At 39.2% G+C, this 13528-nt stretch overlaps 1 protein-coding gene across 2 annotated transcripts; it reads right to left on the bottom strand.

The window, feature by feature from the left end:
- Positions 1-306: 306 nt before the first annotated feature.
- On the bottom strand, positions 307-1144 carry LOC135595050 (acyl carrier protein 1, mitochondrial-like). 2 transcript variants are annotated; one of them, XM_065085564.1, is made up of 3 exons: positions 809-1144; positions 534-728; positions 307-448 (listed from the first exon to the last, which is right to left on the bottom strand). In XM_065085564.1, the coding sequence occupies exons 1-2, from the start codon at positions 1007-1009 to the stop codon at positions 552-554; spliced, it is 378 nt and encodes a 125-aa protein (XP_064941636.1). In that variant the 5' UTR covers positions 1010-1144; the 3' UTR covers positions 307-448; positions 534-551. The 2 variants fall into 2 exon arrangements, with proteins under 2 accessions (XP_064941636.1, XP_064941631.1); XM_065085559.1 differs by having other exon boundaries at positions 307-728.
- Between the last annotated feature and the right edge of the window lie 12384 nt (positions 1145-13528).

The following is a 13528-nucleotide window of genomic DNA, read 5'->3' as shown; positions in this document are numbered from 1 at the left end:
GACTTTCTTGGTGAAATCCAATGCGAAGTGGCACATTAAGCCTCAAAAGGTCACTAAGTTCTATATCGTTGGTCAAGAAAATACTAGTATAGGCATCAGAAGCGTCGCAATGGAGACTCCCAAGAATAGCCCTTTAAAATGGTAAAGATATTTTGGGGTGTAGAAAGCATCGGCATTACTAGAGACACCAATAAACGAATAGTTAACCAAGTGCACATGAATGGCTCAGCCTACAGCACAAGATATCATCAAAATCCAAATCCACAAAACCTCATCAGGATCAAAGATGAAGTGCAGAACACGACATGCGACGAAACCAATCGGCAAGACATTTTCAATAAGTGCCGGTTTCAACACAAGTCAATGAATTTGAAACTTCTAGTTGTGCATCCAAGCAAGTTTTTGGACGGATCGACATTATTCGTCCATCAGTTCCGAAGTCTATCTCCTGAAGGGAATTCAAAAAAACAAGAAAAAGAGTGTAACCAGATGAGGCACTAGAATGAAATTACAAGATTAGGCAATGAGAAAACCCCCGAGCTTCGCGTCAATCAAGATGCCATCGGATGTGCGGCGATGTACTCGACGGCGAGGGGGCAGGAAACGATCTGGTCGGCCTCCTTGTCGGGGATCTCCAGCTTAAACTCCTCCTCCAGAGCCATCACAATCTCCACATTGTCCAAGCTATCCAGCCCCAGATCCGTCTGGAAATGCACGTCCGGGTTCACCTGGCAGGCAAGCAATTGGAAGCACGGATGAAAGAGATCTAAACCAAGGAAAGCAACAAGTGGTAGCCTGCTAGGGTTACCTTGGCGGGATCGACCTTGGGAAAGCTCTTGACGACGTCGAGGACCCGATCGACCACCTCCTCACGGGTGAGATGGTCGTCGCCGTGGGACGACATCGATCGAATCGAGGTCTGAAGGCATGAGAGGGATCCCAACCGGTCTAGGGTTCGGATCGGGACGCGGACGTGACCAAGGATCGCCCCTCGCAGCGCGGATGCCATCGCTCGATTAGTCTTCCCTCCTCCCTCTTCCCTCTTCGATTCAGCGCCTTCGACGGAAATGGATGAGGGCGGCGCACAGGCTCAGCAGTAGAGGTGTAATACTGAGGAGAGACCACTGCGGTTTTTACCCCTCGTTTTGCTCGGTTCAGGGAGACTATTATGCGGATGGGATGAAGGCAATGTGAATGGACGGACGAGTTTAATTATCAAGGACAATGCATTTTAACTCGTAAGTCTTAAATTAAAATATTATTTTACTTTAAAATGCCAAAGCATATATATATATATATATATTTTTTTTTTCACTCAATTATTTTCATAATTCACATGATTATCATAAAATAATTAAGAAAAATTAATTCAAAAATCTTGGCTATGGCTTTTGGTATGTAATCTTAAACTACATATTCTAAGATTTTATAGCTGATTAACTCTGCGAACTGAGCGATAACGGATATTATTAAGCTCTTGTCGAGCTCTTTAAATATATTTTTTGAGATTTCAAACCTGAATTGAGCCTTGATTGCTACCCTATTGAATTTTTCTATTAGCTTGTAATTGTCGTGGATAATACCACACAAAGAAAGTAATCAAACTACATTGCTTGCTTGTTGAATGGTCTTGTATTAGCAGTTGAGTTCAGAAATACATTGTGCTAACGTATGTGAAATGCCTGTTTGTTTGTATAAAGAAAATTAAGCTATCTTAGGAACGACACAAAGTAAAGATTATAGGTGAAAGTCAGGGTATCAAGTTAGCGGGAAAGAAAGATGGATTTACATCCTGTGTTGTACTCAAAATCATGGTTTACAGCAAACAAACCTTTATGTGATTCTGTGCGATAACGTAACGATTAGAGTGTTGTCGGTTCAGAAAATTAAGTGTAATCATAAATAGAAGCAGTTAAGTAGAAAGTCAATCACTAGCCCCTGATACTCACTTATTCGATTTCAAATCAGCTAATTCACAACTTATATAATAGATTAATGAATTTAGTGAACAACCGGAAAAGTTATATAATATATTATATAGCATAACATATAATTGTTGGAAAGAATAGAAGACAAGATGAATTATTGAAGAAGCTATTTTTCATTAAAGCTATTCTCCCTCTATTTATACAAATTAAAAGGGAGCATTTCCCTCAACAGAGTAAAGAAATTTTTTCATACAGTTAGGAAAATCTTATCAGAGTAGAAAGATTTACTCATATAGTTAGGAATATCTTATCTGCCATCATGCCCCCGCAAGATGGTGCTCCTATCAAGGATACAAATCTTGGATCGATATAAAGCAAACAATTTACAAGCGAGAAGCTTCATGAGTAGGGTAAGTGCAAATCGCTGCTGCTGCTGCGGCTGCAACGGCAATAGCTACGGCTGCTACGAAAGCTGCAATAGAGGAGAAAGCTGCAGTGATGCTATAATGATGCTACAGCAAAGGAGGAAGTTGTAGTAGAGGAGGAAGCTTTAGCAGAAGAGAAAGCTGCAGTAGAGGAGGAAGCTATAGCGATGCTGTAGTAGAGGAGGTAGCTACAGCGATGCTATAGCAAAGGAGAAAGCTGCAGCGATGCTACAGCAAAGGAGGAAGCTGGAGTAGAGGAGGTAGGTGTAGCAAAAAAGGAAGCTGCAGTAGAGGAGGTAGCTGTAGCGATGCTACAACAGAGGAGAAAGCTATAGTGATGCTACAGCAGAGGAGGTAGCTATAGTAGAGGAGGAAGTTGTAGTAAAGGAGAAAGCTACAGTAGAGGTGCAGTAGAGGAGGTAGCTATAGCAAATGAGGAAGATACAGTAAGAGGAGAAGCTGCAGTAGGAGGAAGCTGTAGTAGAGGAGGAAGCTGTAACGATGCTGCAACAGAGGAGGAAGCTGCAACGATACTGCAGCAAAGGAGGAAGCTAAGGAGAAGGAGAGAGTGTGGATCCTGAGGAGAAGGACTGGATGATATTATGGGAGAACCCAATTGCCATATCTTTCTATCGCTACATCTTGTCGCCAAACACCTATGCTGCACTGCAACAACCCCCTAAGCGTGACCTCTACCTCTAACAACTACAGCGATATTGGTCTTGCTACCATCATTTTCTGTGGCAACTGTAGCATCTCCTTGGTGAACAGCACCTGTCTTCTCCCACTACCACTCTGCGCCAACACCTCACCTATTGCTTTTGATGTTGTGCCAAAATCCACTACATCACTCGGGTCTTCTCTACTCATCTTCTCCTACTTCGTTGATTTTAGATCTCTATAGTTTTTCCTTTCGCTACTTCATATCACATCCTTCACCACCATTGTCTCTCACTAGAGGCTGTCACTACTTGCTCTTAACCCCATTGCTGCCCATCACTATCATCGTTGTAGCAACAACAGCATCCAACGATAGTAATCCAAAACTTCTATAAACCAAGTAGATAGCTTTCCAGTGAAGTCGAAGTTCTCAAAGAGCACATCAACGCCCCCACCTTCTTCCTGTAGAGGCAGAGCTGAACCTTCTCCCTCAATCTCACTCGTGGCCACGTAGAAATCCGTCGGCAAAAAACCATTGCCGATCGATCGCTCTGCGCCCGTAGCATCGTCGGCTTCTCCCAAAGTGGGACTGCGGCCGCAGCATCACCGACTTCTCCCAAAATCGTAAGTTGTCAGACATCAACTACGTGTTTCTCACGTATATACGAGTGATCAACTAGCAGACTTCCTCACAAAGCCTCTCACCCGTAACTTACTTTCATTACATCGGTCCAAGATCGGAGTCCTTGACAAAAGCACCATCTTGCAGGGGCATGATAACAGTCAAGATCTCCCGTGATAACAACCTCAATAATAGTCAAGATCTCTCCAACTCTATTGAGGAGATGTCATAAATCTATTGAGGAAAATTCTCTCTTCTAACATATATAAATAGGGAGTATTGTATTGTTTCAACTCAATTCAATCTTCTTCTTTGTATTTCATTTCTATTATGGTATCAGACCTATTCCTGCCTTAGGAAGCTCTATTCTTTCTTCGAGATCCTATTCTCGTTGGAGCGAGGCATGTCTTCTACGCCTGACCTCCGATGAATCCCATCACCATGAACCTAGTTGCCATATCTTTCTGTCGCTACATCTTGTCGCCAAACACCTATGCTACACTGTAACAGCCCCCTAGGTGTGACCTCTACCTCTGGTGACTGCAGCGATATTGGTCCCGCTACCATCATTTTCTATGGGAACTACAACATCTCCTCGGCAAACAGTACATGTCTTCTCCCACTACCACTCTGCACCGGCGTCTCACCTGTTGCTGCTGATGCTGTGCCAAAATATGCTACATCACTCGAGTCTTCTCTGCTCATCTTCCCCTGCTTCGTTGATTTCAGATCTCTACAGTTTTTCCTCTTGCTACTTCAGATCACATCCTTCACCACCGTTGTCTCTCATCATAGACTGTCACTACTTGCTCTTAACCCCATTACTGCCCGTCACTATCGTCGCTGCAGCAACAACAACATCCAACGACAGTAATCCAAAACTTCTACAAACCAAGTAGACAGCTTTCCGGTGAAGTCAAAGTTCTCAAAGAGCACATCAATGCCCCCACCTTCTTCCTATAGAGGCAGAGCCGAACCTTCTCCCTCGATCTTATTCGTGGCCGCGTAGAAGTCCATCGGTAGAAAACCATTATTGATCGGCCGCTCTGCGCCCATAGCATCGTCGACTTCTCCCAAAGTGGGACTACGCCCATAGCATCACTGGCTTCTCCCAAAACTGCAAGTTGCAGCATCTCACAAACCTGCAAGCTGCAGCATCTCACAGACCTGCAAGCTGTAGCACGTTCAGTGGTAGTGGTGCCGCTGTTGCTGCAGTCGTTGTTGCTTGCGACAACATCAACAACTACAGCTGCATCATGAATAGTGGTAGCATGGAGCTCATTGCTTGCTTGCCATTAATGCCTCAATGAAGACTTGTCAAGGTGCAGCATCATATGACAAATACAAGAAGACCTTTTGCTTGGAAGGTTGGCAAGTGATCGGTACAGGAGGCCTCCTCGTAGCAGAATAAAACTACTTTTCCTTCGAGAAGTATAACTCCTCGCACTTAATCGTAGTAGTTTTTTTTACCTATCTAATCATTGCAGACTCCCACCTTGCTCCCTTAGATTGGTATATATGCCTAACATGTCCTTATCATCTATATATGATGTTCCAATTACTATTCTTGTAGGAAACCACAATACCTTTTCCTCTTTGGGCCTTATTTCTATCAATGCTGTCACTCTCATCCCATTCAAAGTATCCAAAGGTGGCAACTACGCATCATGGTGTGCTCAATTCTCTAATCTACTATTTGGCTATGATCTTTTAGGCTTTATCGATGGCTCTCTTTGTTGTCCACCGGCGATGCTCAATATCCCAAGCGCATCTAGTCTAGTACCAAATCCGGACCATAAACTATGGTTACGCTAGGATTGTCTCATCCTTTAAGCAATTCAAGTCGGTCGCTGGATCCCTCGCCCCACTCATTTCTTCATGTGACACTACTGTCGAAGCTTAGTGCAAGTTGTAAACCACCCTGGCCAATCGTTCCCTCACTCGCATGCTTAGTCTCCTATCCAGTCTCATGAAGATAAAATAAAAGGGAAGTATTGTTATTGATTATCTACATAACATAAAGATTATCATCGATAACTTAGCCTTGATAGGTCATTCCCTCAGTGATTAAGAAGTTACTGTCCATATCCTCAACGGCCTAGGAGACGAGTACAAGGAATTAGCAGCAGTAATATGGGCACATGATTCACCAATGTCATTTGAAGAACACTATGACAAATTGACTGACTATGAGATATATCTCAAGTATGAGGACAAGTTGCTAAGACCATCCATCATAGCTTAAGTCAGTCAAAAATCTAAGAAAAAGAGCAACCGGTACAACAAGGGTTCCAAACAAACCTCCCCTCCTCAACCTTCTCAACATTTTAATTGCAACCATCAAGGTGGCTACTTCAATTATCCTCATCCCTGGAGTCCTGATCACACAAATCAATAAAGGGTTGTCTGCCAGCTATGTGACAAAGTTGGCTACTCTACAAAAGTCTGTAGAACTCGACCCAGACTTCCTCCTCCGTCGCATTGGCCTCACGCAAATCTTACAACTACTTCGGCTACTGGTGATCAAAATTGGATTGTGAACTCTGGCGTATCTCATCACATCACCTCTGATTTATAAAACTTGTCCATCCATAGTGACTATGGTAGAAATGAAGACATCATCATTGGTGATGGTAACAGACAACCCATTACTCATATTGGTTCCACAATGCTTAATTCATATAATACCTCGTTTATGCTAGATGATGTTTTGTATGCACCCCACATCAAACGAAACCTCATTTCTGTTTCTCAATTCTGCAAACAGAATCATACCTCAATTGAATTCTTTCCTAACTCCTTTCTTGTTAAGGATTTGAGCACGGGGGTATCCTTGGTCCGAGGCCAGAGTAAAGACAATATTTACGAGTGGCCGTCAGTTCCATAAATCACCCAACCCACTGCCTACTCTTTGATCGTAGCTCCAACTGATGTGTGGCATCGTCGTCTTGGTCATCTCTCAACTCTTATTCAGCAAAAGCTATTTTCCCGTTGTTTTCTTCCTATGCTTGAAACCAATAACATCATAACTCATTGTGATACTTGTTTAAGTAATAAAAGTCATAGACTTTCCTTTGGAAAATCCTCCATATCCTGCTCTAAACCCCTTGAGGTTATTTACACTAATGTTTGAGGCCCCACTCCAATTACTTCCTTTGACAAATTCAGATTTTAAGTTATTTTCGTAGACTATTTCACCAAATATACATGGTTATACCCTCTTCACCATAAATCTGAAGTTTCGATAGTCTTTACCAACTTTTGAGATTGGTCGAGAACTTCTTTTAATCTAAAATTAAGACTGTTTACTCTGATGGTGGCGATGAATATCAAACCCTTACATCCTGCCTATTTGCTTATGGTATACAACTATTGAATCTCATATTTTGATGATGAAACCAATTGATAATTATTTTATGATTTAATCTACGTTTTGAGTGATGCAGGATGCTTCGATTAGGATGAGATAATTAAAGCAGGAAGAATCATATTGGGTCGGCGGAAAATATGTCAGATGATAGGATGTCGGGCAAAGGATCGGTCGACGTATCGATAGAAAGCTTCGAGCCATGGATTCGGGCATTGGGCCAAGAAGAGCGGATATTGAGCCAAGGATATCAAAGTTGTGGAGTCAACTAGCTGATTAAGCAATAGGCCGCAAGAGAGGACGAAGCGTCGAAGAATCATACGAAGCGTCAATGGACCAATGACATGCTGGACAACATGATTCGTGCTTAGTATTAATTGTCTAGATCGAAGTGTGTTTTACATGTGCAGGATTAACTACAATAGCAAGGCATGAAGCAAAATGAAGTCCCGGAGTCAAGGATGCAATTTCGTTGGGAGTTCGAGAGTTCGTCGGAAGTCCAGACATTCGTCGAAAATTCTGCAGGAACCAGCCAAGAAGTCCAGAAGCTTGCCGGAAGAAGCTCATCGAAACTCACTAAAAAGATCGTTGTAAAGTCCAGGAGCTTGCCGGGAGTCCGCCGGAACATTGCCAAAGATCGTTGGAAGTTCGCCGGAAGATCACCGGAAGCTCGTAGGAAGAAACCAAGACATAGGGACTTGTTTAGCTTAGGAAATGTCTTAAATTTCATAGTTAGCACATAATTGGAGTTGGGATTGAGAGGTAATCCCATCAACTCTGTTAGGGGCCAATTAGGCCCAAAGTTGGATTGGTTTGGACCGAATTCAAGGCCCAACCAGGGTGCTGAAACCCTGGCTGGTGGTGGCACCACCTGGGGAATAGCACCCTAGGATTCTTGGGCGGTGGTACCACTGACAGTAATGCTGCCAACAATGGAACCGCCCTTGTTCGGCGGTGGTACCGCTTAGGAACGACAATGGTATCACTAGTACCCAAGAAATCTGGGATGAGACTTTTTAAGGCTCCAAGTTTAAATCAACTTAAAGCCTATAAATACCCCTCTCATCCCTGGTTAACCAACACAGAGAATTTAAAAAGGAAAAAATGCTATAGAAATCTCTTGTGAGAATCCTCCTCTAGTCTAAGTGTTAGAATAGTTTAAGAGAGGAGTGAGTGCTTGTAAGGGTTGTCTTCTAAACCCGGTAAAAGAGAAAATGAGTGTAAGAAGGAGGTTGATCTTCAGCTATTAAAGGAATCGGCGAAGTGGATGTAGGTCACGATGACCGAACCACTCTAAAATCTAGTTTGCATTTCTTTGAGCAATTTATTTTAACTACAAACCTCCTTACTTGCTCTTTACATCCACTAATCTTTTATGTATGCTTTCAAAGTTATTATCTTTACGAAATAGTTTTTTATCGGAAACGAAATTTATCGTACGAAGGTTTTTTAAACCGACATTATTTTACCGCTGTACTAATTCACCCCCCCCCCCTCTTAGTGCCGACCTCTTTCCTAACAATTAGTATTAGAGCCACATTTTTAATATTTGGTTTAACACCCAAATAGAAATGACTCTTTTCAGCTTTCAAGAGGGTCACTCTCTCATTCGTCCTCCCTTTTTCAATGGGACAGACTACACTTATTGGAAAACTCGAATGAGAGTTTTCTTACTTTCCTTGGATTTAAATTTATGGAGTATTATCGAAAACAAATTTCAAAGGTCTTCTCTTCTAACGAACGATTGGAATGATTTGGAGAAGAAGATGTTTTCTTTAAATGCTAGAGCAATGAATGCTCTATTTTGTGCCTTAGACAAAAACGAATTCAATCGGGTTTCTTTGTGCGAAACAGCTTTTGATATTTGGTACATTCTTGAAACTACACATGAAGGCACTAATAGATTAAAAGTTTCAAAGATTAATCTTTTAATACATGATTTCGAATTGTTTCATATGAAACCAAGCGAAACTATTATTGACATGTATACCTATTTTACGGATATTGTCAATGATTTAAAAGCTCTTAGTAAAAGCTTTTCAAAATTTAATCTCGTTAACAAGATTTTAAGATCTCTTTCTAAAAATTGGAATTCGAAAGTAACGACAATACAAGATTTAAAAGATTTAAACTATTTTCCAATTGAAGAACTAATTGGGTTTTTAATGACCTACGAAATGACTAATGTGGCACTTGACGAATATGAGAACCACCTTCCAAAGAACAGGAAGGATTTTGAACTTAAAACAATTGAAGACCACTCGAGCATAAGCTCAAGTGATGGTGAACTTGAACTACTCATGAAATTTAAAAAGTTTATGAAACAAAAATTAAAAAATAAAATGAATACAACTACTTACTATGAATGCAAGAAGAAGAACATAAATTCGGATGAATCGAGCTCATCCGAAGATGAGGAGCAAACCGATGAAGACGAAGTGGCAAACCTTGCTTTGATGACTCTCGTCAATGAGGTAAACAACTCAAATGAAACTCCTTTAGTTTACTTTGAAATTACTTGATATTTTTCATGAATTATTTTTAATTTAATTTAAAAAATTATATAATTTTTTTTGGATTGCATGTTTAATAATGTAATGAAAATACAAAAATTAGGATCATGCTAGTAATTTTGAAAATGATAATAAAAATTATATGTTTTATGTTAAAGGAATAAAATGTTATATTTAAATCTAATGATAATCCTATGTATATTTTTGAAGCAAGAATGTGTATTTTGATGATTTCCATATGGCTTTTTGATTTTGACTGAAGATATCTTATGAAACCATGCTTGATGTTTTAATGAAAAGGCTAAGAGGTCTAATATCATGCTTAATGAGCGATGCATGATGATCTTTGCGATTTATGGATTATCGATTTTTACCGTAATGAAAGTTGTTTTTTGATTTTAAAAATGATGCATGGCTTTTGTATGGAAACTAAGCATGAAAAGTTAGATTCACCTAAAAAGAAAAATGCATGACTACAACAAACAAAATGAACTTGATTGAAAATACTTTGTTTGATAAAATCATTTTCGATGATGCATAATGATGTAATTATGTAATAAAAATATTAAAATTTTTAATACCATGCTTGGTGATTTTATACTATGCATGAGATTTAAAAATGATGCATGATGATTTTTGTGATTTATGTCTTATTGATCTTTGACATAATAAATCTTGCACTTTCGATTTTAAACGTTGATGCATTTATTTATTTGGCATAAATAAAATAAATCACATGAATTGAAACAACTAAAAAGAGAAAAACAGTTTTCTTGAAATTTTTTTTTCTCTATCTTATCAATTTTTCACTAAGAGATTGATAAAGTTGTTTATGTCATTTTGAATATCTTGAAAGTGATTTTGATGATTTGAATTTGAATGAGTTTTTATCAAAATCATGATATTGATTTCTTAGAATTACATGAGATGTTTTTTAATCAATATCTCTTCTTTGTACTCCTATAATTTTTTTTGGTATTTTATTTAAGAGGAGATTTAATATATGAATCATGTCTTTTGGTATTTACATGTTCTTATCTCTCATGATATGATTTATTTTTGAATAACTCCTTGTATTCATCACCCAATTAATTTTTCTTGATGAGTTGAATGAATGATGAAATAAAAAATATGCTTGAAATATGGGATGTAATGTAATTTGACATTTAGATACTATCATGATTTAAAATGCTATGATTTGTTGCCAAAATGATGTATCATGAATGCTTGAATATCATACATGATATGCTCATATTGATTGATTTATTTGTGTCATGCATGAAGTAAGGATACAAATATAAGGTTTTGAAAATGTGCAAGTTTTAATTTAAAAATATAATGATACACAAATAAGATTGATAACTTACCTTTGTCATAATTTAAAAATTACTGTAAAAGGAAAAGAATTACAAAATTGTATTCTTCCATTCTTTTTTACAATGATAAAAGGGGAGATAGCTAGCTTGCTAGCTAGCTTGTACAAGTCAAGAAGATGTAAAGACATGCTAGCTTGCTCATCTCAAAAGAGAAGCAAAGATTGTTAACTTGTATATTTTAAGAAGCAACTTTTCTTGAACATCTCAATATTGTTAGCTTATATTTTTTTAATGATGTAAAAAAAAATTTGCTAGCTTGCATGATGTAGAAATTACTATCTTAAACATCACTAAGAATTGCTAGCTTGCAATTTCAAAAGAAGCAAAAAGTGCTATCTTGCCTATCTCAAGAAGCAAAAAATATTAAATTGCACATATAGTAAAACTTATATTTCTAGAAGCAAGAGTTGCTTTCTTGAACATCTCAAAATTGTTAATTTGCATGTTTTAAAATATTATAAAATTTTGCAAGCTTGCACTTTGTAAAGGAAGCAAAAATGGCACTTCTCAAAAGAGAAGAAAGAGCTTGCTTATCTTGAACATCGCTATCTTGCATTAGCTTTCAAAATTTTTGCTAGCTTGTACAAACTTGCTATCTTACTACCTTGTATATCTAAAACTTGATAGCTTGCATGATATAACACTTGCTAAATTTTTTAGCTTACAAATTGCATGATGATAAAACTTGATATTATATTTTTCATGCAATGATTTGAACTTATATCTCAAACAAATGAAAGTTACACTTCTCCTTTTTGTTGATGACAAAGGGGGAGAAGTATGATCATGTTATGCATGATGACGTATTGCAAATATTCATTATGAAATTTGCAATGACTCGAATTCAGCTTGAATTCAAGGTTCTATCAATATGACATATTGATAGGGGGAGTTTGTTTAAACTCCAGGAGTTTGTTTTAACTCTGTCATCAATTGGTTGTCATCATCAAAAAAGGGGAGATTGTTGAATCTCATATTTTGATGATGAAACTAATTGATAATTGTTTTAATTTTGAGTGACACAGGATGCTTCGATCAGGATGAGACAATTAAAACAGGAAGAATCATGTTGGGCCGGAGGAAAACATGTCAGATAATAGGATGTCGAGCCAGAGGATCGGTCGACGTATCAATAGAAAGCTTCGGGCCATGGATTTGGGCATCGGGCTAAGAAGAGCGGTTATTGAGCCAAGGATATCAGAGTTGCGGAGTCAACTAGCCGATTGGGTAATAGGCCACAAGAGAGGACGATGCGCCGAAGAATCGGACGAATCCTCGATGGACCAATGACATGCCGGACAATATGATTCATGCTTAGTATTAATTGTCTAGATCGAAGTGTGTTTTACATGTGCAGGATTAACTACAATAGCAAGGCATGAAGCAAAATGAAGTCCCGGAGTCAAGGACATGATTTCGTTGGGAGTTCAAGAGTTTGTCGGAAGTCCAAACGTTCGTTGAAAGTTTTGTAGTAACCAGCCGAGAAGTCCAGGTGCTTGCTAGAAGAAGCTTGTAGGAACTCGCCAAAAAGATCATCGTAAAGTCTAGGAGCTTGCCGGGAGTCCACTAGAACGTTGCCGAGAGATCGTCGAAAGTTCGCCGAAAGATCGTCGGAAGCTCACCGGAAGAAACCAAGACATAGGGACTTGTTTAGCTTAGGAAATATCTTAAATTTCATAGTTAGTACATAATTAGAGTTGAGATTAGGAGGTAGTCCCATCAACTCTATTAGGGGCCAACTGGGCCCGAAGTTGGACTGGTTTGGTACCCCCGGCAGCTCACCGGAACAGCACCCCAGGATTCCTAGGCGGTGGTACCCCCGGCAGCAATACTGCCAATTGTGGTACCGCCTAATACCAGATCCTGCGGCGGTAGTACTGCCCAGGAATGGCGGTGGTACCGCCAGTACCTATGAAATCTAGGATGAGACCTTTTTAGGTTCCAAATTTGAATCAACTTGAAGCCTATAAATACCCCTCTCATCCCTGGTTAACCAACACAGGCGTTGAGAATTTAAAAAGGGAAAAACGTTGTAGAAATCTCTTGTGAGAATCCTCCTCTAGTCTAAGTGTTAGAATAGTTTGAGAGAGGAGTAAGTGCTTATAAGGGTTGTCTCCTAAACCCGGTAAAAGGAGAAGAGGGGTGTAAGAAGGAGGTTGATCTTCACCTATTAAAGGAAGATTGATAATGGATGCCAATGGCCTCGACGGAAGAGGAATCGGCGAAGTGGATGTAGGTCACGATGACCGAACCACTCTAAAATCTGGTTTGCATTTCTTTGAGCAATTTACTTTAACTGCAAACCTCCTTACTTGCTCTTTACATCCACTACTCTCTTATGTACGCTTTTAAAATTATTATTTTTATGAAATGGTTTTTGTCGGAAATAGATTTTATCGTATGAAGGTTTTTTAAACCGACATTATTTTACCGCTGTACTAATTCACCCCCCCTCTTAGTGCCGACCCCTTTCCTAATAACAACACCTCAAGTCACCTCCACACACTCCTCAACTCATTGACTCTGCTGAACGCAAACATCGACATATAGTTGAAACTGGTCTCACACTCCAACACCAAGCCTCTATGCCACTAACTTTTTTGACTGCGGCATTTTAAGTTGTTGTCTACCTCATTA

The sequence above is a fragment of the Musa acuminata genome, chromosome BXJ1-2 (genome assembly GCF_036884655.1).
Source record: "Musa acuminata AAA Group cultivar baxijiao chromosome BXJ1-2, Cavendish_Baxijiao_AAA, whole genome shotgun sequence".
Classification (NCBI taxonomy): domain Eukaryota; kingdom Viridiplantae; phylum Streptophyta; class Magnoliopsida; order Zingiberales; family Musaceae; genus Musa; species Musa acuminata.
This window is presented reverse-complemented; position numbering and strand designations above follow the sequence as displayed.

Bases quoted from the DNA above. Each gene is read 5' to 3' on its own strand.
- LOC135595050 (XM_065085559.1), bottom strand. From the start codon at position 1,009: ATGGCATCCGCGCTGCGAGGGGCGATCCTTGGTCACGTCCGCGTCCCG. The intron at 729-808 runs GTAACCCTAGCA...CTTGCCTGCCAG, and splicing joins CCAAGGTCGATCCCGCCAAG to GTGAACCCGGACGTGCATTT.